Source organism: Urtica dioica, chromosome 6 (assembly GCF_054948205.1).
Source record: "Urtica dioica subsp. dioica isolate 48M chromosome 6, U.dioica_male_clone48M_v1_H2, whole genome shotgun sequence".
NCBI lineage: Eukaryota > Viridiplantae > Streptophyta > Magnoliopsida > Rosales > Urticaceae > Urtica > Urtica dioica.
The window spans coordinates 8,388,361-8,411,883 of NC_142761.1; the positions used below are offsets into that span (position 1 = coordinate 8,388,361).

The following is a 23,523-nucleotide window of genomic DNA, read 5'->3' on the forward strand; positions in this document are numbered from 1 at the left end:
GTGGCTTCAAGGCCGCAAGAAGGTTGGTTCTGTGATTCCGGCGGAGAGCTCCGGTGAAGGTTACGGCGATGGTAGCCTCGTCGGAGCGGCGATCAGCGCGGTGATCGGAGCTTGAGCTAGAGAGATTAGGGTTTGGAAGAGAATTTGATGAGATATTAGGGTTTGAGTGTGATTATGAATTCTTGTTGGATATAAAAAAAAAAGCAGAGTAATTAAGACATTGTATATGTGATAAGTATGAAAAAAAAGAGACAATACAATTTAGACTCATTTGACTTCAACAACAAATTCCACTTTCATATTTGACATCTCACTTCCCCATACTCTCAGCCCAAAAAACTACTCTCGAGCTTCCACACAAAACAATGGCGGAAAGAGGCGGTGAAAGAGGCGGTTTCGGCGGCGACCGAGGGGACCGCGGTGGGAGAGGAGGCCGTGGCGACCGTGGAGACCGTGGACGTGGTCGCCGGGGAGGCCGAGGCCCCAGGCGTGAGGAGGAAGAAAAATGGGTTCCGGTGACCAAAGTCGGCCGTCTCGTGAAAGAAGGAAAGATCTCTTCCCTGGAGCAGATCTACCTCCACTCGCTCGCCGTCAAAGAACTGTTAGATATAACCTTAACTTGGTCAAGGGCCTTTTTTTATCTTTATTTTATGAGTGTTCTTTATGTTTGTTTTGTTAATTAAAGCCACGTAATTGTTGTTGTGTGCTGAAATAGTGGATGTGTTAGTGTGTTAGTGAGTCTTTAATATATCCTAATTTATCTCCTAGATTAGTGGTAAGGTATACATAGTGGGTTAGTGGGTAACGTACTTAATTTCTTTTCTATATATATGTAAGGTACTCTACTTTGTAATGGTAATCCAGAATAGAATAGAAAATATCGCCAGAATTATATTTTCCTTGCAAATCAAATTACTTCTCCTATTTTTCTTTATTGTTGTAGAAACTATGTGTGTGTCTATGACTTTGATGTATTGACTCAGAGACCATATCCAACAAGAACATCAGATCATCGACACTCTCGTCGGACCGAGTCTGAAAGACGAGGTCATGAAGATCATGCCGGTCCAGAAACAGACTCGCGCTGGTCAGAGGACCAGGTTCAAGGCCTTCGTCGTCGTCGGAGACGGAAACGGCCACGTCGGACTTGGCGTCAAGTGCAGCAAGGAAGTCACGACGGCGATTCACGGCGCTATTATCTTGGCGAAGCTTTCGGTGATTCCGGTGAGGCGTGGTCTCTGGGGGAACAAGATCGGGAAGCCTCACACCGTGCCTGTTGGAAGGAAGTTTTGGGTAGGTGGAGAAAGTGTTTATATATTTTGGGTGTTTAGGAAAGAGGTTTAGAAATTTGGAGGCTTGGGTAAAAACTAGAGAGAGAGAGAGAGAATTTCTTTGTAGAAAGGAGAACTTTTTATTTTGGCTTGATCAAAAGTGTAGGATTACATCCCTATTTATACTAGTCTATGGAAATCTCTAGATACAACATTTTCTAGAGAATTCTCCTAATTAATGACACTTTAGGAAAATACAAGATTATTCTAGAATTTCTTACACCTAAAGACTCTAGACACATCAAGAGTATTCTAGAAAGATGACAACTAAAATGGGCCCAAAATACTAAAAGTCCAAACTACAATTAGAAAATAATTAGGCCCAAATACTATAACCCAAAATTAAGTTTAATTATTCAACACCCCCTCTTAAACTTAATTTTGCTACTCCAAGTAAAGTTCTTAACTTGACAAAGTCTTCGCGCTTGAGGGGCTTGGTGAAGATATCGGCTACTTGGTCATGGGTCTTCACGTGCTCCAATTGCACCTCCTTTTGGGTAACACACTCTCTAATGTAGTGATAACGTGTGTCAATGTGCTTACTCCGATCATGGAAGACTGGGTTCTTCGCCAAGGCTATTGCTGACTTGTTGTCCACGAAGATCTTGGTTGCCTCCTCTTGCGGTACACTCAACTCCTTTAATAGATTTCGTAACCAGATTGCATGGCAGACACATGAAGTGGCAGCTACGTACTCCGCCTCGCAAGTAGAAAGAGTGACAATCGGTTGTTTCTTCGACATCCACGTGAAGGCTGTGTCTCCAATGTAGAACACAAAGCCACTTGTGCTTTTTCGATCGTCTATGTCTCCACCCCAGTCGCTATCGCTATATCCAAGAAGCTTGTAATCATTAGAAACAGTGTAGTACAAGCCAAAGTTTGTCGTACCTTTGATATAGCGAAGAATCCTCTTTGCCGCCTTCAAATGAGTGGTAGTTGGATGCTCCATGTGTCGACTGACAACTCCGACTGCATACAAGATGTCAGGCCTCGTACACGTCAAGTATCGCAGGCTTCCAACCAAACTCTTGAAGAGTGTTGGATCCACTTTTTCTCCTTCCTCGTGGTTTGACAACTTGATTCCACATTCCATTGGCGTGATGAATGGGTTTGAGTCATCCATCTTGAACTTCTTGAGCACCTCTTTGGCATAGCCTTCTTGATTGATTAGGATTCTGTGGTCTTCTTGTTTTACTTCAATGCCGAGGTAGTAAGACATGAATCCAATGTCAGTCATCTCAAACTCCTTCGTCATCTCTTTCTTGAATTCATGGAACATGCTTGGATTGTTCCCTTTGAAGATCAAGTCGTCTACATACAAGCATACAATCAATATATCATCGTTTTGAATTTTGATATAAAGTGCATGCTCGTATGGACACTTGATGAAGCCTCTTCCTTTGAAATACTTATCGATTCGAGCATTCCAAGCTCTTGGGGCTTGCTTCAGCCCATAGAGCGCCTTCTTCAGCCTCAAGACATTGTCTTCTTCTCCTTTAACTTCATAGCCTTGTGGTTGCTCGATGTAGACTTCTTCATCAAGAACTCCATTTAAGAATGCCGATTTGACATCCATCTGATGTATCCTCCATTTGTTTTGAGCTGCTAGAGATATGATTAGTCTAACAGTCTCTAATCGAGCAACAGGAGCAAATACCTCGTCATAGTCGATGTCGGCTCTTTGGCTGTATCCTTTCGCCACCAATCTCGCCTTGTATCTTTCAACTTCTCCTTTGGAATTCTTCTTTGCCTTGTAGACCCATTTCACACTGATCACCTTATGCCCATTTGGAAGTGAAGCTAACTCCCAGGTATCATTCTTCTTTATTGCCTTGATCTCTTCATCCATGGCGTTTCTCCAAGTCTTCTTTTCCAAAGCTTCTTGAAAGTTCATAGGCTCGCAGTCCGCAAATAGACAAAAGAGCGTAAGGTTGTCTTGATTTTCTGTTACCTCATATAACTCTTGTAAGCTTCTAAAGTGGGGAGTCCTTTCACTTGAACTTTCGCCTTCTTGAGAACTCGGAGTTGGTGAAGTCGGTGGGGTAGCCGCGTCTTCTCTTGGTTGCTCTGGCTGTTCCACATCATCTTCTTCAAATTGTGGAAAGAAGTTAAAATTTTCATTGCTCGATCTCCAATCCCATTCTCCTTCTTCATCGAAGATGACATTTCGGCTGATGATTGTCTTCCTCGTATCTGGATTGTAGAGCTTGTAGCCTTTGGAGTTGGTGTCGTAGCCGATGAAGATGTACTTTTCGCTCTTGTCATCTAGCTTGCTTCGATTCTCGTCTGGTACATGAGCGTGAGCTATACTTCCAAAGACTCTGAGATGAGAAATTTCGGGCTTCCTTCCACTCCATGCTTCTTGTGGTGTTTTACCCAGAACGCTTCTCGTCGGGGATCGATTTGATAGATAAACCGCGCATGCTACTGCTTCTGCCCATAACTCCTTTGGTAGTCTCTTGCTCTTGAGCATGCTCCTCGCCATCTCAAGGATTGTTCTATTCTTCCTCTCCGCCACTCCGTTTTGTTGGGGGGTTCTTGGCACCGTTAGCTGTCGCCGAATACCATTGTCTTCGCAATACTTCTGGAACTCGTTTGAAGTGAACTCTCCTCCTCGGTCGGATCTCATGGCTTTGATCACAAGGCCACTTTCCTTCTCAACATGGGCTTTGAATTTTTTGAAGTTCTCAAACACTTCGGATTTCTCCTTCAAGAAGTATACCCATGTTTTTCTTGAATAATCATCAATAAAGAGAAGGAAGTAGTTACTCTTACCAAGTGATCTTGGCTTGATCGGACTGCACACATCTGTGTGTATGAGTTCCAACGGCTTTTGAGCTCTTGAGCTTGACTCCTTTGGAAAGCTCATTTTGAATTGCTTTCCGAGTAGACATCCTTCACAGACTTGATTTGGGTGGTTGATGGAGGGCAATCCTTTGACCATTTCCTTCTTGGAGAGCAGCTCCAATCCTCCAAAGTTGAGATGCCCAAATCGAAGATGCCAAAGCCACGACTCCTCCTTGTAGCACATCTTGAGACATTGTGCGACGTCATTTTGAATGTTGAGGATGAACATCATTATTTCTTGTCATCGGCGCCTTAGCGATGAATTTGTTCGCATTGTCTCTTATAGAAAGGTTACTATCTTTCAATCGAATATCATAACCTTTCTCTAAGAGTTGTCCTAGGCTCAAGAAGTTGCTTTTCATGTTTGGCACGTAGTAGACATTGGAAATGAATTGATGATCGCCATTCTTCAATCGAATGAAAATGTTTCCTTTTACCTTTCACCGCCACCTTTGATTCATCTCCGAAAGCAACCTTCCCCTCCACCGATTCGTCAAGCTCTACGAACATGCTTTTTCGCCCGCACATGTAGTTGCTCGCGCCACTATCGAGATACCATTGTGTATCTCCACCCCTTTCATTGTCCTTGTGAGCCAACAGTAACGTCGCGTCTTCTTGAGTTCTTTCTTCAACGTAGTTGGCCTTCTCTTCAACTCTGTTGTTGCGCGGAGCTCTACATTCGGAAGCATAATGCCCAAACTTCTCGCAGTTGTAGCATTTGATCCGTGACTTGTCATACCTTGGTTTTATGGCTCCTCTCCCGCGACCTCTGGATGAGCTTTCTCCTCTTTGGTTGTTGTTGTCATCGTTGGGCCTCCAACCTCGTCCACGTCCTCGTCCTTGACCGCCACCTCTTCTTTGTTGGCTTCCACCGCGATCATCATTTGTCGAATCAACTCGTGTCTTGAGTGCTTGCTCCACGATATCTTCCTTCTTCTTTTTCTTTTCTTCATAAGCTTGAAGCGACCCGATGAGTTGCTTCATTGTCATGGCCTCCAAGTCCTTCGTCTCTTCGATGACAGTGACGATATGCTCGAACTTCGAATCCATAGATCGAAGAACCTTCTCCATGATTCTCACGTCATCTATCTTCTCGCCGTTTCTTTAGAGGTTATTGGTAACCGTCAAGACTCTCGAGAAATAATCGGAGACGAGTTCACCTTCTCTCATGTGCAAGGCTTCAAACTCTCCTCTTAAAGTTTGAAGGCATACCTTCTTGACTTGATCCGCTCCCTTGTAAGATGTTCGAAGCTTCTCCCAAGCTTCTTTGGCCGACTTTGCTCCCGAGATCTTCTCAAACGTGTCTTCATCTAAACCTTGGTAGATTAGACAGAGAGCCTTCTTGTCTCTCTTCCTTGAGTCTCTCAAACTATCCTTTTGAGTTTGAGATAGACTATCTTCGTTCTCCGGGTCAGCGTGGCCTTTCTCGACTATCTCCCACACGTCGTGTGCACCAAGGAGAGCCACCATTCTAAGACTCCAGTTATCATAGTTGCTCTTCGTGAGCATAGGGACTTGGAAGGGAACACCGCTATTCGCCATCTTTAGGAGGATCTTGTTGCTCTGATACCACTTTGTTGGAAGGAAGTTTTGGGTAGGTGGAGAAAGTGTTTATATATTTTGGGTGTTTAGGGAAGAGGTTTAGAAATTTGGAGGCTTGGGTAAAAACTAGAGAGAGAGAGAGAGAGAATTTCTTTGTAGAAAGGAGAACTTTTTATTTTGGCTTGATCAAAAGTGTAGGATTACATCCTTATTTATACTAGTCTATGGAAATCTCTAGATACAACATTTTCTAGAGAATTCTCCTAATTAATGACACTTTAGGAAAATACAAAATTATTCTAGAATTTCTTACACCTAAAGACTCAAGACACATCAAGAGTATTCTAGAAAGATGACAACTAAAATGGGCCCAACACTACTACAAATACAGTTTTCCGGTGCGGATGACTTTTGGGTGCGACTTTTCACACCTAAAAGTCGCACCAAAAAGACTTTCAGGTGCGAATAGTCGGACCCAAAAATCAATTAAGCGCTGGAAAATTTTCGCGAATTTTTTTGAATTTCGGTGCGACTTGTCGCACCCAAAAGTGTGTTAATACTTTTGGGTGCGACTAAGTCGCACCCAATACTTTCTCCAAAGTATTAGGTGCGACTTAGTCGCACCTAAATGACCTAAATTTTTCCGCGGCCAAACTTCCCCCTTTTTTTTACAAATGTCATTGGGTGCGACTTTGTCGCACCCGAAATCACTGACACAAGTCATTGGGTGCGACTTTGTCGCACCCAAAGGTGTCATTGGGTGCGACAAAGTCGCACCCAAATTCAAATTTCTATATAAAAAGCTGCTCGGTTTTCATTCTACCCGAGCCAAACACCAAAACCCTTATTCTCTCTCTCCGAAACTCTTCTGAAATTTCTCCGACCCCCGTCGCCGCCACCATTCCGACCGTCACCACTACCACTCTCTCTCAGCCTCCGACCGCCACCACTACGCTCTCTCTCTCAGCCTCCGACCGCCACCACTACGCTCTCTCTCTCAGCCTCTGACCGCCACCACTACCCTCTCTCTCTCAGCCTCGGACCAGTCCTCCGACGACCAGCCCCGGAGACCCCTCGAGCCAGACTCGATCTGAACCGGCCTCTTCCTCGCGCGACCCCTCGAAGCCTCTGCACTTGAGTGTGTGTCCGTGAGTCTCTCTAGCTGCAGCCAAGAAGTCTCAGTCTCAGGCGGCTCCGCTTCCCTCGAATTGAGAGCCTCTACCTCGTAATCAAGCCGGTTAGTCTCAGATTTTCGTTCTTATTTTCTTCGTCTAGACCCGCGTACTTCATACAGTGTGTGTATGTGTGTTTAAGTCTGAGTGTGTGTATTTTTTATTTTTTTTAATTCCCCGTCAAGCTGCTGTCCCAGCACCTGAGTGAGCGCTTCATACAGCCGCTGTCCCGCCAAGCTGCTCGAGACCCGCGCGCTTCAACTCCCCGTCGCAGCACCGTCGTGCCTCTCGCAGCCTCGCCGTGCTCAAGTCCCGCCTACAGGTTAGCCTCTCGTAGTCCTTTTAATTGTGTTTTTAATTACTTTAGATTAATTGTAATTAGTATAATTAGTCTAATTGTTAATTAGTTAGGTAATTAAATAGTTTTTTATATGTATATATGTATTAATAATGTAGTTAGTTTGATAAAATTGTTAATTATGTAATTGAAATTAATTTGATAGAATTATAAAAATTGTTAATTATGTAATTGAAATTAATTTGATATAATTAGTAAAATTGTTAATGTAATTGAAATTAATTTGATATAATTATTAACATTGTTAATCATGTAATTGAAATTAATTTGATATAATTAGTAAAATTGGTAAAATGTTTTATGTAATTGAAATTAATTTACTTAGTAATTTTTTAAGTTAATATCATATAATTTAAGTTATTTGTTCAATTGTTAATCATGAAATTGAATTTAGTTGAGTTATTGTATAATTTAGTTTTAGTTTACATATTTTTGATAAATGAGTTGATATTATTGAATTTTTGTTGTAATCGAGCCACGGAGGTTCGATTTAGGGTTTAGTTGATTATTAAGATAGTTTTGGATGATTTGTATATGATTTTTAAATGAGTTTGCAGGTTTTTGGTTTGTTAGAATTATAGGGGAAATTCTGCCGAAATTTCGGTAGAGTTTCCAACCAATTATTCTCAAAACCCTAATTTTTTCAATTCGACTTCAAATAACATAAAATTCATAATTTCACATTTATAGTTCTTCGTCCCTTAGCAATAACTCTTAAGCCGCACTATTCGGCATCAGCGCCAACATAAGTAATCGACTTCATTCGTCTTCGTCATTTAGCAACAACTCTTAATAATTGTTCTTTTTCTCTTTCGTTTAGCGAAATCAATGTCCAATCCAAGTAGAGATTGGATCACCGAGAACAATCGGTTGTCCTTGCAGTATAAAATCGGAGTTAATGAATTTATCCGCGCTGCAAGAAGATTTCCGAACGATAATTACGAATATCGATGTCCATGCAAGCCTTGCAACAACGTGAGATGGCACGACATTGGAGTTGTAAGGCATCATCTGCTAAACAAAGGGTTTACCCCGGGCTACACAGAATGGTATCATCATGGCGAGGTCGTGCGTTCCGTCGGTCATCTTGAAGAAGTCCCCATCGGAGAAACAGCGCAGAGAGGAGTAGGAGGAATACATGCTGCTGTGGAGGATATACGAGATCACGAGGATTTCGATGGTGTTACGGAGCCGGCTCCGAGCGATGTGCGTGCGGATGAGCAAGTGGAAGACTTGTTCGCTGAGTGGGAAGCGGAATTGTACCCTGGATGCAAGGAGTTTTTGTCGTTGTCATTCTTGGTTCAGTTGATGCACCTTAAAGTCACGAACCATTGGACGAACAAGTCGTTCACAGAACTGCTGCAGGTTTTGAGGAAGTCTCATCCAGCCGGTAATCGAATACCGGAGAAGCACTACGAGGCAAAAGCAAAGCTGAAGCGATTTGGCATGGGATACGAGATGATCGACGCGTGCATTAATGACTGTGTCCTATTCCGAAAACATCTCGCGAACATCGACGTGTGCCCGATATGTAACGAGAGTAGATGGAAGCCAACTGGTAAGAAGATACCGCAGAAGATATTGCGATATTTTCCCTTGAAAGATCGATTGAAGCGACTGTACGCATCTCGACACACGGCGCTTCATATGCAGTGGCACGAAAGAGATCGCGTCAGGGAAGCTGGCGTTCTACGACATCCTGCTGATGGTACAGCGTGGAAGAATTTGGACGAGAGATACCCAGGTTTTGCTGCAGAGCCTCGGAACGTGCGGCTTGGGCTAGCTGCAGATGGATTCAACCCGTTTGGGGATATGAACCTATCATACAGCATGTGGCCTGTAGTATTTACGGCGTACAACTTGCCGCCTTGGTTGTGCATGAAGAAAGAGTACCTGATGCTCACGCTTCTGATCCCGGGGCCCCATTCACCAGGAAAAGATATGGACGTTTTTTTGCAGCCTGTGGTTGAAGAGCTGAAAGAACTGTGGGAGAATGGAGTCCGCGTTCGTGATGGAGCCAGAGATGAAGTGTTTCGGTTGCGTGCCGCGTTACTTTGGACGATAAACGATTTTCCGGCTAGATCGTATTTATCGGGATGGAGCGGCCAGGGGTATCTCGCTTGCCCTACGTGCAACTTTGACACGCCGTCCCTAAAAGTCGGAAACAGGATCGTCTACTACGACCATCGTCGGTTCTTAAATAGGCGTCACCGATTGAGGAAAAGCAACGATCACTACAAAGATAAGCACGAGAAACGAAATAAACCCGAGAAGTTGACTTCGCAACACATACTCGCTCAGTTGGCTGGTGTTTCTTGCACGACTACTGGCAAACACGCTGCCTCTGTAGGCAAAAAACGAAAGCGAGCTGAGTGCGAACTGAATTGGACCAAGAAAAGCATCTTTTACGAGTTGCCGTACTGGTCTGAGTCACAGTTGAAACACAACATGGACGTGATGCACGTAGAGAAGAACGTGTGTGAGAATCTTCTCGGGACGATGCTCAGCTTGGAAAAGAAGAACTATGACACCGAGAAGGCGAGGCTTGACTTGATGGACTTTGGCATCAAGACCGCTTTGCACTTGGAACCAAATGAGGGTGGGTATTACAAACCGCGAGCGTCGTACGTTTTGACCCTTGAGCAAAGACAGCGATTTACAGAGTACTTAAAATCTGTCAAATTTCCCGATGGTCTCGCTGGGAATTTTAAAAAAAATACGACAACTGATGGGAAGCTCACAGGTTTGAAGTCGCATGATTGCCACGTGATCTTGCAAAGATTGTTGGCTGTTGGTATTCGTCCTTTTTGTGCCACAACCAATACATGATACGATCACTAAGCTTTGCAACTTTTTCAAGTTGATAAGTTCGAGAACATTAAGAGCCGAAGATCTTGAAAGAGCGCAAGAGTCTATCGTCGAGATCTTATGTAAGCTTGAGATGATATTTCCACCTGCTTTTTTCACGATCATGGTTCACGCGGCGATGCATCTACCAGAGGAAGCGTTGCACGGCAGCCCGGTGCATATGCGGCGGATGTACCCTTTTGAGAGATACCTTGGGATGTTAAAACATTTTGTCAAAAATAGAGCTAGACCAGAAGGCTCTATTTCAAAAGCTTATGATGTAGAAGAAGCTCTAACGTTCATTGCAAGGTATATTGAAGATAAGAAAGTAGTTGAAGAAGTTCAAGTACGAGAGCTCTCCGTTTTTCGATCCGAGATGTGTGTGCCTTATGGGATGATGAATGCGATAGTATTAGACGATGAGCAAAGAGAAAAAGCGGAATGGTACATCTATACCAACTGTCCTAAAGTGGATCCGTATTTGGTGTAAGTAATCGATCCACTTGCTTCTCTAACTTATTTCATTGTTGTATTTTGTTTAAGCAATGTTTTAAACATGCAACAGCGAGAATTTGGATTTCCTGAACGAATCTGGAGTTCGCGATATTGAAGCGGAGCATAGAAAGGGATTCAAAGATTGGTTTGCGAACAAGGTAATAACACAATAACCCGTTTTTTTATAAACACACAAGTGCTAACCAATACTTTGTTTCGTAATAACCAGATTTTTGAAATGAAAGCTAGTGGCTCTGACGTGTCTGACGAGATCTACTCGCTTTCTATCGGTTCCCTTCAAGTCGCTTATCAATATCCATGCTGCTTTGTTAACGGCGTGAAGTTCATTACTCATCGTCGCGATAATCAACAAGTCACTCAAAATAGCGGTGTATGTGTGCCTGTGGATGATTTCACTTACTACGGTCGGATGGAAGACGTCTTGGTGCTGAATTATAGGTACGACTGTCGTGTTGTATTATTCAAATGTATATGGTACGGTGACAAGCACGATTCTCGGCGACTAGTTCACAACGATAAGACTAGTTGGGAAACGAGTGCTTTTACCGCGAAACAGTGGTTTACAGAGGAGCCGTACATACTCGCAATTCAGGCGAAACAAGTCTTTTACATCAAAGATCTTGTTTTAGGTGGTAACTAGGAAATCGTTCAGGAATGCAATCATCGAGGGATTTGGGACGTTCCTGAAGTCGACCCCCCCACCTCAGCCTCGATTCCGTTGACAATAGAATTGTCAAACATCGATCGTCTGAATCATCGACATGAAATCGAAGATGCTGAGCTAGTAAATATCATTGACGATGGTGAGGAAGACGATGATGATCATGAGGAATGCATCGTTTTTGAGGGAGAAGATGTTGATGTTGATGTTGATGTTGATGTTGATATAGGTAGTGATGACGATGAATGAGAACTATCTATGTAACCACGGTTTTCCTCCGCCATATGTGAGGTTTTATAATAAAATATATCTGTGGTGTCACCCACGTTTTTGTATGATGTTGTTTCCTTTTGTTTTGTGATGTATGTTCACAAATGTTGTTTTATTTTATACGATGTCAATTTACAAATGTTGTTTTCATTTTATAGGATGTCGACCGCTTCAGGTTCTGGTGGAGATTCGCCACAGAGACCGGATTCTCAAGGTCCGCCACAGGAACCTGATTCCCAAGGTCCTAAGAAATCAAGGGGACCAACAACTGGCTCGACGTCGGCGCGAGCAACACAGGGTGTACCGGGTGCGAAGGTGGTCAAGTGGGACCCAATAAACCAAACATTCTATCAAGAGATAAGAAAAGAAAATAAAAAGGTTGGACTATTTAACAACCGCCTCAGTGCTTTGGTGAAAGCACATATCCCGCCTACGACTCGTGATTGGAGTGAAGTGACGCCCTAGATGTTGGCTGCTATTTTGAGCGCACTTCATTCCGAGTTCATATTTGTGTACACAGATCCTGACACCGGCGAGGATCTGCCTGCGGATTGCTATCAGAATACGATTAATCAGACTATCATTCGGAATGCCAAGATCAGGCGACGCAACCAGAAGTCCAAGCTATCAGAGAAGTTCAGGTTGGAGTTTTGTGGGAGCACAGAAAACGCTAAGGCGGAAACACCACCGGGATATAAGAAAGAGGATTGGGAGGAGGTGGTAGATGAGTTCGCAACTGACGATTGGAAGGTACGTAATGTATGATTGTAATAAATCACAATATCTTTATCAGATTGAATAATGACAAAATTAATTATATGCAGAAAAAGTCTAATCGCAACAAGGAGAATTCGAAGAAGAAGAAGACGAGGTCGACTCAAGGATCTCTTTCTTTCTTGGCTCATCGTCATTTGAACGTAAGTTATTCTAATTTTGAAATACTTAATTTGAAATAAATTCAATACTTATATTTTCATAACAATTGCAGAGTAAGGATGATGGGACTTTGGGCTCCGCGTTAACGACGTGGGAGCAAAAACACCATAATAGAAAAGGTGAATGGACGACAGATTGGGCGAGACGAGCACATGTAAGTCATATGTGATAATTAAGATTACGTTACTTACATAATAATTAATTTTTAATAATTTTTTTTATGTGTAAAGGCACGGATAGTTACTCTACTGGCGGATCTTCAGCGACAAGCAGAAGAGCAAGGCGTAGTCTTTAACCAGGACGACGCAGAGGAGCACGCAATGCTAGAAATTCTCGGGAACCGTCAAGATTGGTACGTTGGAATAGGTCCAACGGTCCCGAGATCATCTTGGGCTATTGCTCAGGCTCAGGACGAAAGCTCGTCGTCAGGCTCAGGCTCAGGCTCGTCGCGGCGCCGCGTTCCAGATCCAGTGGTTGGCGAGCTCCAAGCTCAGGTGGCGGCACAACAACTCGCTATGGATGAGATGAGGCGAGCCAACCAACAGCAGATTGAGGAGATGCAGCGGCAACTGTTCGCGTTCACGCAGCAGTTTTCGCCCTTGCCTCAGATGTCGTCCACGATGCCACAGATGCCTCAGATGTCGCCCGACACGATGCCACAGATACCTCAGACAACGCCGTCGCCTCAAATGCACCCGTCGCCTCAGATGCACCCTATGCATCAGACAACGCCGCCATCAGTTTCAATGGCAGATGCTCAGACGACGCCGCCAGCTTCAGTAGATTTCTAGCGAGAGCGTACGAGCGGCAGTGAGCGTACGAGCGGCAGTGGACGAGGAGGTAGCAACAGTTCTGGAGGAAGATTTGGCGGAAGAGGGAGTAAAATGTTCAAGGAGTGGTTTACAAACCGAGGAAAAGGAAAGGGAAAAGAATGAACATTTTTTTTAATTATTTGTCGTACATTATAATAATTATTGTAATCGAACAACAAATGGTTAGTTTTTATTATTATTATGAATATTAATTAATGAATTTTCTAATTAATAAACTATTTAGTACATATTATTTTATTACAATTATAAAATTCATAAGCATAATAAATAAATAAAAAGTTAAAAAAAACTATCGGGTGCGACTAGTCGCACCCATAAATTTGGCGGGTAGGCCAACGGGTGCGACTAGTCGCACCCAAAAATTTGGCGGGTAGGCCAACGCGTGCGACTAGTCGTACCCAACGGTTTGGCGGGTATGCCTTTCGGTGCGAATAGTCGCACCCAATGGCCTTCCCGCGGACTTTTTCGCACATCTTTTCTGACTTATGGGTGCGAATATGGGTGCGGAAAACCGCACCTAAAAGTCATGACCATCGGGTGCGACTTTTCGCATCCATGACCTTTAGGTGCGAACTTTCGGGTGCGAAAAAGTCGCACCTAAAGGTATCATTGGGTGCGAAAATTGACATTCAGGTGCGAAAAAAGTCGCACCCAATGCTGTTTTTGTTGTCAATGGTGCCCACAAGAAGAGTAGTAGTGTCTATTTATGTACATTTGATGTCATATAGTCTTACGAAGACTCTTGCTTGTAATTGCTTATTCATTTAATAATAAAGTTGAAACGTTCATTCATTCTTTCTTTGTTTGAAGCTTTATGATAAAACCTTAGTCTTTTAGTCCATAAACAAACTTAACAACTTACGAAGAGACAAATGTAGATTTGCATGAACAAACTCTTCGTAGTTTGCTTAAAACGATATATTCACAATCTTAGGGTCAAAGGACTATTGACCTCAGTACGATTGTTAGAAGAATCTATGATGTCTGGTTATGAGGCATTGAGAGTTGGGGACTCTATAGTTCTTCTAGGTATCTTCCGAAGGTACTGAATTGACCAGTGCACTTCTAGAGACAATATAAGAACAAACCATTTAACCTCTTATGTCTCGAAGTCACTATGTATGCATTGCATCATGCTTACCTTAATCCTGAAATGAGACATGCCATTTCACACCTTAGTATTCTCATTTGAGAAAGTCAAAGTTTGGACTCACTATGTGATTCCGAACAAGGCCTATTGGTGAAGTACTAAGTTGTGAGTCTGTCATGAGTAACTTTGTGAAGTTCTCATAGATATGGAATTCATGTACAAGATTGCTGAAATGCAATGTATGTCACCTCATGCTTTGTTCCTTGGAGTGTGAATAAATGAACTGGCCAGTGTCCAAATTGAGTCCTGACTCTTTTGGATGAAACAATGTGACTTGTTAGCTCCTCGTCAATACATTGTTTCTAACTTATTCACAAGCGACAAAGGAGTTGAGGAAATAACAGCTAGAAGGGTAAAATGGTAATTTAGTAAATCCCGACTAGCTGATGACATTCATGAAGGGTAGCATAGATAATATTCAGTGGATCCGCTCATTATAATTAGGTCGAATTCTTGAGTAGAAAACAAATTCATTTGAACCGAGAGATTTTCAGTGTCAGCTCTTTAGTGGAGTCAGCTGGCATTAAGCTAAACTTGGAAAAGGTTTGTGAACTTTTGAGTCCAAGTGTTTAGCTAAAGCTTTGTTCATTTGGGTCCATGAGGTCACTGTCACGAATCACATCGATAGGAATAGTTAAACTGGAAGCTAAGTCAAAACAAGAACGAAAATAGTCAAAAGGGTATTTTTGTCTTTTGAGACAAAGGATGAAATGAATGTCAATAAATTTTTTGACAAGTTCATTTGATGACTTAATGTCACTCGGCCATAATATGATTAATTGGGCCTTGTGGATTAATTTCATTTCATAAGAATTTTATTGAAAATTCTTAATGGGCCTTTTTCATGTTGTCATGAACAAAATGGAAAAGCTTCTAGAAGCCCCTTCTAGAAGGTGATAGGCGCCCATAATACCCATAGGAAGAGAGAATATTTTGTGCATAAATGTATCAAGATACTTGCCAAAAGAAAAAGAGGAAACAAATTTCCCCTAAGAGGAAACATGGTGGGCGCCCAAATGTGGTCAAGAGAGAAGCAAACAAAAGAGGAAACAAATCCAAGGACTTACTTGTTTTGTCTTGGACGTGCACCTCTTTGAAGGAAAAGGGAAATTGGCTCATGAATATGTGATATTCTATAGAAGAGGAAACTACCTTATTGAAGGTGAGACCTCTCCTATAAATAGGAGCCTCATTCCACACTTTTCATTCATGCAAAGTTTTAGAGATTGAGAGCTTCTCTCTCTAGACTTGGCCGCCCCTTCCTCTCTCTCTCTCTAGTTTATATTTTCGATTTTTCTTGTCTTGGCACCTAGGTCCTCACTCGACCTAGTGTTTAGCTCTGCGACTTCGAGACTCGTTCTTAAGTCGTAGTGTTTAAAAGTGCCCACTCACTGATTCCTTCTTTTCGAGTGATTTAGTGATAGAAACTTTCGTGGTTGCTCGAGTTGCCGAGGAAAGAAAGAGAGACGTGCTGCGAGGGGAGACGAGCGTTGTGACTTTCCAAAAGCTTCTACAAGGTTCAAGCTTCAAGAAAGGTTAGTAACTTCCATAGCTCATATTAGTTTTTATTTACATGCATATGCTCTTGTCTAGGTTAGTAAAAACTAGTTTTACTTAAAAAGAAAATTTTTAAAATTCCGCCGCTTAACGAAGCGTTAAACTTTTTCTTAAACCCTAGATCGATTCCAACAAATGGTATCAGAGCTATGGTCAAAGGAATGCATGTGCATGTTTTTATATTATGAGCTTGAAAATCGTTTTCGAAAGTTTACTAATTTTGTGACAAGTTAGAATTGTAATCTTAGATTTTTTTTTAATTTATTGCTCATGCCTTTAAATTAAAAACCATGTTGATTTTCTATGAGTTTGGGATGATGTTAAAACACATTAGAATCAGTTCTAAAAGTTTTTAATTTTTTTATATTGAAAAACGTGTTTTAAAGGTTTGAGAATTTTCGAGTAAATTTTGTGACTAGTTTTATTTTCTTGCTAGTTTCGTTTATTTACTTGAATCGTTTTATGCATGTTGTTATTTCTTTTATGCCTTGTTATTACCTTGCTAATAAAACACAAATAAAAGCTTTAAACAACATCTTAAAACGTTCCGTTACACTCGATTCTTTTTCGCACCTAAAAGGACGAAGCTTTAATTTATTTCTTTTTCTTCGAGCTGGAATGTAAACCCGCATTAAAAGCGGCATAACTCTCTGCTCAAAAATCTAAATTTAATGATTCTTGAATCAAATTAAAGCTCTGTCTGTCCTCTGTCCAATGCCACCGGTTTCGGCTGAAAAGGACATCGGAGCCGCCAGATATGGCGATTTTACTCCGAGGTGCGCGGCTGTCTGAAACTCCAGTTTTTTAGAAATCCGGATTTTCAAACCCCACTACCATGAGTTATAGAACTCTAATGAGAAAATTTTCTTGAGCAAAAATGTTTTTCATATGATTATAAACATGATGTGTAAAGATTAAAAGTTTTGATTTTTGAAAGATTAATTGAAATTGAATTTTTACAAAACTAGTTTGAATTTTGAAAAACCATTTTCACTTTCAAACTTGAAAAATATTTTGTCATCCAAATCAAATAAATTTTCAAAATGTTTTCAAAACTATATCTATATCACATATGTTCAAAATCTATATGCTCTTGAAAATTTGAGTGGGAGGTCTCCTTGTAGACAAGCCGAAAAAATAAAAGGATGTGTAATCTCAAACTTTCAAGTGTTCGAGTGAGTTGAAGTTCACACTTCCCTCACGCACTTTCCCGAAATAGAAAATAGGAAAAGATCGAGTATGTCCCTTGTGCCTTTATGCACTAATACTGCTCTGAACATGTCGATCTAGGATTCTCTTCTAGTTGTCCGCTCTGTCGCTCTCTAACTAGGAAATTTGTTTCCGAACTTAAAAGAGTCGATGAACCAACTCCAAAAACTAAGTGGGAGGGTTATACTTGTTGTTTGTAACCCACGATCCCCAACACTAATGAAAAGTGCAAGTGTCGCCGGACTAAGAGTCACCCTCGTGGCCCTCTCTTAAATGAGAGTACTCAAGGGCGCTTTGCTCTGATCATTGCTCAATGAGCTACGTCCGAGAGTGAGACGATGATGACAAGACCTCCCCTCGGCGGATTGTTTTTCAAAGTCAATCTTTTGGACTAAGTGGTTGGTTACACACTTAGACTCAATCCCTAGTAATCCTCCCTCGAGGCCCTGCGAAAGGATGTGAGTGATCAAACCAATTTACAAGGTGGCTAGTCAAAATTGATGTATTGACATCTTGGCTATGCATTAATGATGAGTCATTTACTTATGAAAGGAGACTCGTTGCGGCCTTCCCTCGAAGGAGTAAAGTGTCATTTCGTTCATAACACCTTTGGATTTTACAAAAGTCTTAATGAAACTTAAATCCTAAACCAAAGACTAATCATAAACTTGTTTCAACTGTTATAGGCAATATGTCTCTCAACCCTCTCTCTATCTTTCTTTCCTCGAACCAACTCGAAAACGAAAACTACATAGATTCGAAACGTAACCTCGACATAATACCTACCGTTAACAAGCGCAAATGGGTACTCACCACCCCGTGTCCTCCTCTGACGAATGATGATTCAACTCAAGAGGACAATGACGCCTTAGCGGCCTGGCTTCGATCCGATGAGATTGTGAGGTGCTATATCTTAGCATCTATGAACAATATGCTGAACAAGCAACATCGTGACATCGAGACTTCCGCTGACATGATCTACAATCTCCTTGAGAGTTTTGGAGGGCAAAGGCGTCAAGCAAGGCAACAAGAAGTCCGACAGTTTATGAACTGTCATATGAAGGCTAGGACTCCTGTTAGAGACTTTAACTGTCATATGAAGGCTAGGACTCCTGTTAGAGACTTTATGATACTGATCATTAGTTTTCTAAATAAGATAGAAATCCTAGGATCTGAGAATGATGGGAAGAATGTCATAGATATGATCTTAGAAACTCTCCCCGCATCTCTTGATACCTCCAAGATGAACTACTCAATAAACAAGCTAGAGTACACTGTTACCAAGCTTATGGAGGAACTTCACACTGCTGTAGGTCTCACTAAGAGAAAGAGGAATCAAGGAGAGGCACATGCTACTGAGCAAAAAGCCTCCGCCTCTGGAACTGTGAAGAGACCTTACAAGGCCGATAAAAAGAACTGTCCCGCCTATCTCAAAGCAAAGGAACATAGTATTGTACTAGTTACCGAAGCATGCTTAGTAGCTGATAATGTATCATCGTGGATTCTTGACTCCGCTGCTACTAACCATATTTGTTGTTCCTTGAATGGTTTCAAGAAAACCAAAAGCTTAGAGGAAGGCGAGTTCTGTTTCAAATAGGGTGATGGGAGCCTGGTGTCTGCGAAGGCTGTGGGATCCGTGACATTGTCTTTTGAAGACCGCACTATAAACTTGAATAATGTTTATTTTGTTCCTACCTTTGGTAAGAACTTAATATCCGTTGCTCGTCTTCTTGAGCAAGATTATTGTTTAAAGTTTATAAAGAATGGAATTCGTATTTCTTTTTCTAATTCTTTTGTCACTGATGCATGTATGAAGAATGGTCTTTTTTACATCTATCCCACTCAACCTTCTCTCTTAGACACCGAACTAGATAACGATCTAATTAGGGAGCCAAAGAGGATCAAACTTTCTGAATCCTCTGATCTAACAAAATCAACATACCTCTGGCACTTAAGACTTGGTCATATCAGTCTAGATAGGATTAAGAGACTTGTGAGGGATGGTCCACTCCAAGCCTCTGCAATAGGTTCACTACCTACTTGTGAATCCTGCATAGAAGGAAAAATGACTAAGCGACCTTTCTCCGATAAGGGTCGAAGAGCCACTGAGTTGCTGGAACTAATACATTCTGATGTATGTGGTCCGCTCAACCAACAGGCACGTGGAGGATACGAATACTTCGTTACCTTCACTGATGATTACTCAAGATATGGGTTTGTCTATTTGCTTAAACACAAATCCGAGACCTTTAACGTATTTAAGGTCTTTAGGGCTTTAGTGGAAAAGCAAACTGGCAAAGTGATCAAAACCCTTCGATCTGATCGAGGTGGTGAGTATATGTCTGGAGAGTTCGATGACTTTCTTAAAGAAGAAGGTATCGCTTCTCAGCTAACCGCACCTGGCACACCTCAACAAAACGGAGTGTCAGAGAAAAGAAACCGAACTCTTATGGAGATGGTTAGATCAATGATGAGTTACTCATCACTCCCGCTTTCCTTTTGGGGATATGCCCTCGAAACAGCCGCCTACACTCTGAACCAAGTTCCGTCTAAAACGGTTCCTGGTACTCCTTATGAACGATGGAATGGCCGTAAAGTGAATCTTAGCCGCATCCGAATTTGGGGTTGCCCTGCACACGTGCTGAGGCAAAAGACTAGCAAGTTGGCTAGTAGGTCAGAATTGTGCCTGTTTGTAGGATATCCGAAGGAAACCAAAGGTTTTACTTTCTATAGTCCCGAGGACGATAAGAATTTCGTTAGCACGAATGCTCGTTTCCTTGAGGAGGACTTTATGAAGGATGCGAAACCTAGAAGCAAAATTGTGCTTGAAGAAAAGTTGGGTGAGGAAGCTTCTACCTCATCTGTAAGAACCGTTCTTACCCCAACTGAAACACAACCTAACTCATCAGAATCTCGTCAAGTAGTACTTCGACGTAGTGGGAGGGCTACTCAAAAGCCTGACAGGTACATGTCTTATGGAGACTCTCTTGTAGCCGTCTCTGACATGGATGATCCTGTTTCCTATAGCCAAGCGATGGCTTGTTCTGAATCAAACCTTTGGCTTGACGCCATGAAAGTTGAAATGCACTCGATGTATGTCAACAATGTCTGGAAACTTGTAGACCTTCCTGAAGGGATTAAACCCGTAGGGTGTAAGTGGATATACAATAAGAAAATGGGTCCTGATGGGAACGTCGAGACGTTCAAAGCACGACTTGTGGCGAAGGATTATACCCAACAAGAAGGGATTGACTATGAAGAAACCTTCTCGCCAGTCGCGATGCTTAAATCCATCCGCATACTCCTATCCATAACTGTAGCTCTCGACTATGAGATCTGGCAAATGGATGTCAAGACAGCCTTTCTGAATGGCAATCTTGATGAGCGCATTTACATGGCTCAACCAGACGGTTTCGTGGAGGAAGGTCAAGAGACCAAGGTTTTTGAGTTGCTTAAGTCCATTTATGGATTAAAGCAAGCATCTAGGTCATGGAATATTAGATTCGATGAAACTGTAAAAAGCTTTGGCTTTGAACAGTCAATAGATGAGCCTTGTGTTTACAAGTTAATACACGAAGGCAAAGTTGTGTTTTTGGTACTATATGTCGATGATATACTACTCATTGGTAATGACGTGGGTAAGTTATCTGAGGTTAAGGTCTAGCTGGCAAAGCAATTCGATATGAAGGATCTAGGAGAAGCCGCGTACATTCTGGGGATCCAAATCTTTCGAGATAGGAAAAACCGGACCCTGTCGCTCTCTCAAGCATCTTATATTGATAAGGTAATGGATCGCTTCTCGATGCAAGACTCCAAGAAGGGCCAAACACCCTTTAGGCATGGAGTTTCACTCTCTAAGGACCAGGAGACTGCACAAGAGATTGAAGAAATGAGTAAAATTCCTTACGCCTCTGCCGTAGGAAGCCTTATGTATGCTATGCTTTGCACTAGACCTGACATCTGTTTCGCCGTTGGCGTAGTTAGCCGTTTCCAATCCAACCCTGGACCCGAGCACTGGATTGCTGTTAAGCATGTTCTTAAGTATCTTCGAAGAACTAGGAACTTGATGCTTACATACTCAGGTACTGACCTGACTATGACGGGATATACCGACTCCGATTTTCAAGCGGATAAGGATTCCAGGAAATCCACTTCGGGATCTGTGTTCATCCTTAATGGTGGAGCTGTTGTGTGGAGGAGTATTAAGCAATCTTGCATTGCTGACTCCACAATGGAAGCAGAATATGTGGCTGCTTGTGAAGCATCCAAAGAGGCTATATGGCTTAGAAAATTCCTTAAGTATTTGGAAGTTGTTTCAAACGTCGACGAGCCCATGACCCTTTATTGTGATAATAGTGGGGCTGTCGCTAACTCAAAGGAACCTAGAAGCCATAAGCGCTCTAAAAATATTGAGAGGAAATACCATTTGATTCGAGAGATCGCGCAGCGCGGAGACGTGGAGGTGAAGTAGATCTCTGGCAGATCCATTCACCAAGGCCCTAGCGAACATGGTCTTCGACCAACTTCGAGAGGGATTAGGCATGTAGGACTACTCACATCTTCTTTGAGTCAAGTGGGAGTTTGTTGTCAATGGTGCCCACAAGAAGAGTAGTAGTGTCTATTTATGTACATTTGATGTCATATAGTCTTACGAAGACTCTTGCTTGTAATTGCTTATTCATTTAATAATAAAGTTGAAACGTTCATTCATTCTTTCTTTGTTTGAAGCTTTATGATAAAACCTTAGTCTTTTAGTCCATAAACAAACTTAACAACTTACGAAGAGACAAATGTAGATTTGCATGAACAAACTCTTCGTAGTTTGCTTAAAACGATATATTCACAATCTTAGGGTCAAAGGACTATTGACCTCAGTACGATTGTTAGAAGAATCTATGATGTCTGGTTATGAGGCATTGAGAGTTGGGGACTCTATAGTTCTTCTAGGTATCTTCCGAAGGTACTGAATTGACCAGTGCACTTCTAGAGACAATATAAGAACAAACCATTTAACCTCTTATGTCTCGAAGTCACTATGTATGCATTGCATCATGCTTACCTTAATCCTGAAATGAGACATGCCATTTCACACCTTAGTATTCTCATTTGAGAAAGTCAAAGTTTGGACTCACTATGTGATTCCGAACAAGGCCTATTGGTGAAGTACTAAGTTGTGAGTCTGTCATGAGTAACTTTGTGAAGTTCTCATAGATATGGAATTCATGTACAAGATTGCTGAAATGCAATGTATGTCACCTCATGCTTTGTTCCTTGGAGTGTGAATAAATGAACTGGCCAGTGTCCAAATTGAGTCCTGACTCTTTTGGATGAAACAATGTGACTTGTTAGCTCCTCGTCAATACATTGTTTCTAACTTATTCACAAGCGACAAAGGAGTTGAGGAAATAACAGCTAGAAGGGTAAAATGGTAATTTAGTAAATCCCGACTAGCTGATGACATTCATGAAGGGTAGCATAGATAATATTCAGTGGATCCGCTCATTATAATTAGGTCGAATTCTTGAGTAGAAAACAAATTCATTTGAACCGAGAGATTTTCAGTGTCAGCTCTTTAGTGGAGTCAGCTGGCATTAAGCTAAACTTGGAAAAGGTTTGTGAACTTTTGAGTCCAAGTGTTTAGCTAAAGCTTTGTTCATTTGGGTCCATGAGGTCACTGTCACGAATCACATCGATAGGAATAGTTAAACTGGAAGCTAAGTCAAAACAAGAACGAAAATAGTCAAAAGGGTATTTTTGTCTTTTGAGACAAAGGATGAAATGAATGTCAATAAATTTTTTGACAAGTTCATTTGATGACTTAATGTCACTCGGCCATAATATGATTAATTGGGCCTTGTGGATTAATTTCATTTCATAAGAATTTTATTGAAAATTCTTAATGGGCCTTTTTCATGTTGTCATGAACAAAATGGAAAAGCTTCTAGAAGCCCCTTCTAGAAGGTGATAGGCGCCCATAATACCCATAGGAAGAGAGAATATTTTGTGCATAAATGTATCAAGATACTTGCCAAAAGAAAAAGAGGAAACAAATTTCCCCTAAGAGGAAACATGGTGGGCGCCCAAATGTGGTCAAGAGAGAAGCAAACAAAAGAGGAAACAAATCCAAGGACTTACTTGTTTTGTCTTGGACGTGCACCTCTTTGAAGGAAAAGGGAAATTGGCTCATGAATATGTGATATTCTATAGAAGAGGAAACTACCTTATTGAAGGTGAGACCTCTCCTATAAATAGGAGCCTCATTCCACACTTTTCATTCATGCAAAGTTTTAGAGA

General features: G+C 41.8%; 1 protein-coding gene across 1 annotated transcript in view; it reads left to right on the top strand.

Moving 5' to 3' along the window:
* Positions 1-365: 365 nt before the first annotated feature.
* LOC149393270 (uncharacterized) overlaps positions 366-23,523 on the top strand; it is a 29,938-nt gene continuing 6,780 nt past the window's right edge. The window contains exons 1-2 of the mRNA XM_089617959.1: positions 366-601; positions 984-1,269. Coding sequence (XP_089474085.1) covers positions 366-601; positions 984-1,269 — 522 coding nt within the window. The remainder of the gene's footprint in view (positions 602-983; positions 1,270-23,523) is intronic.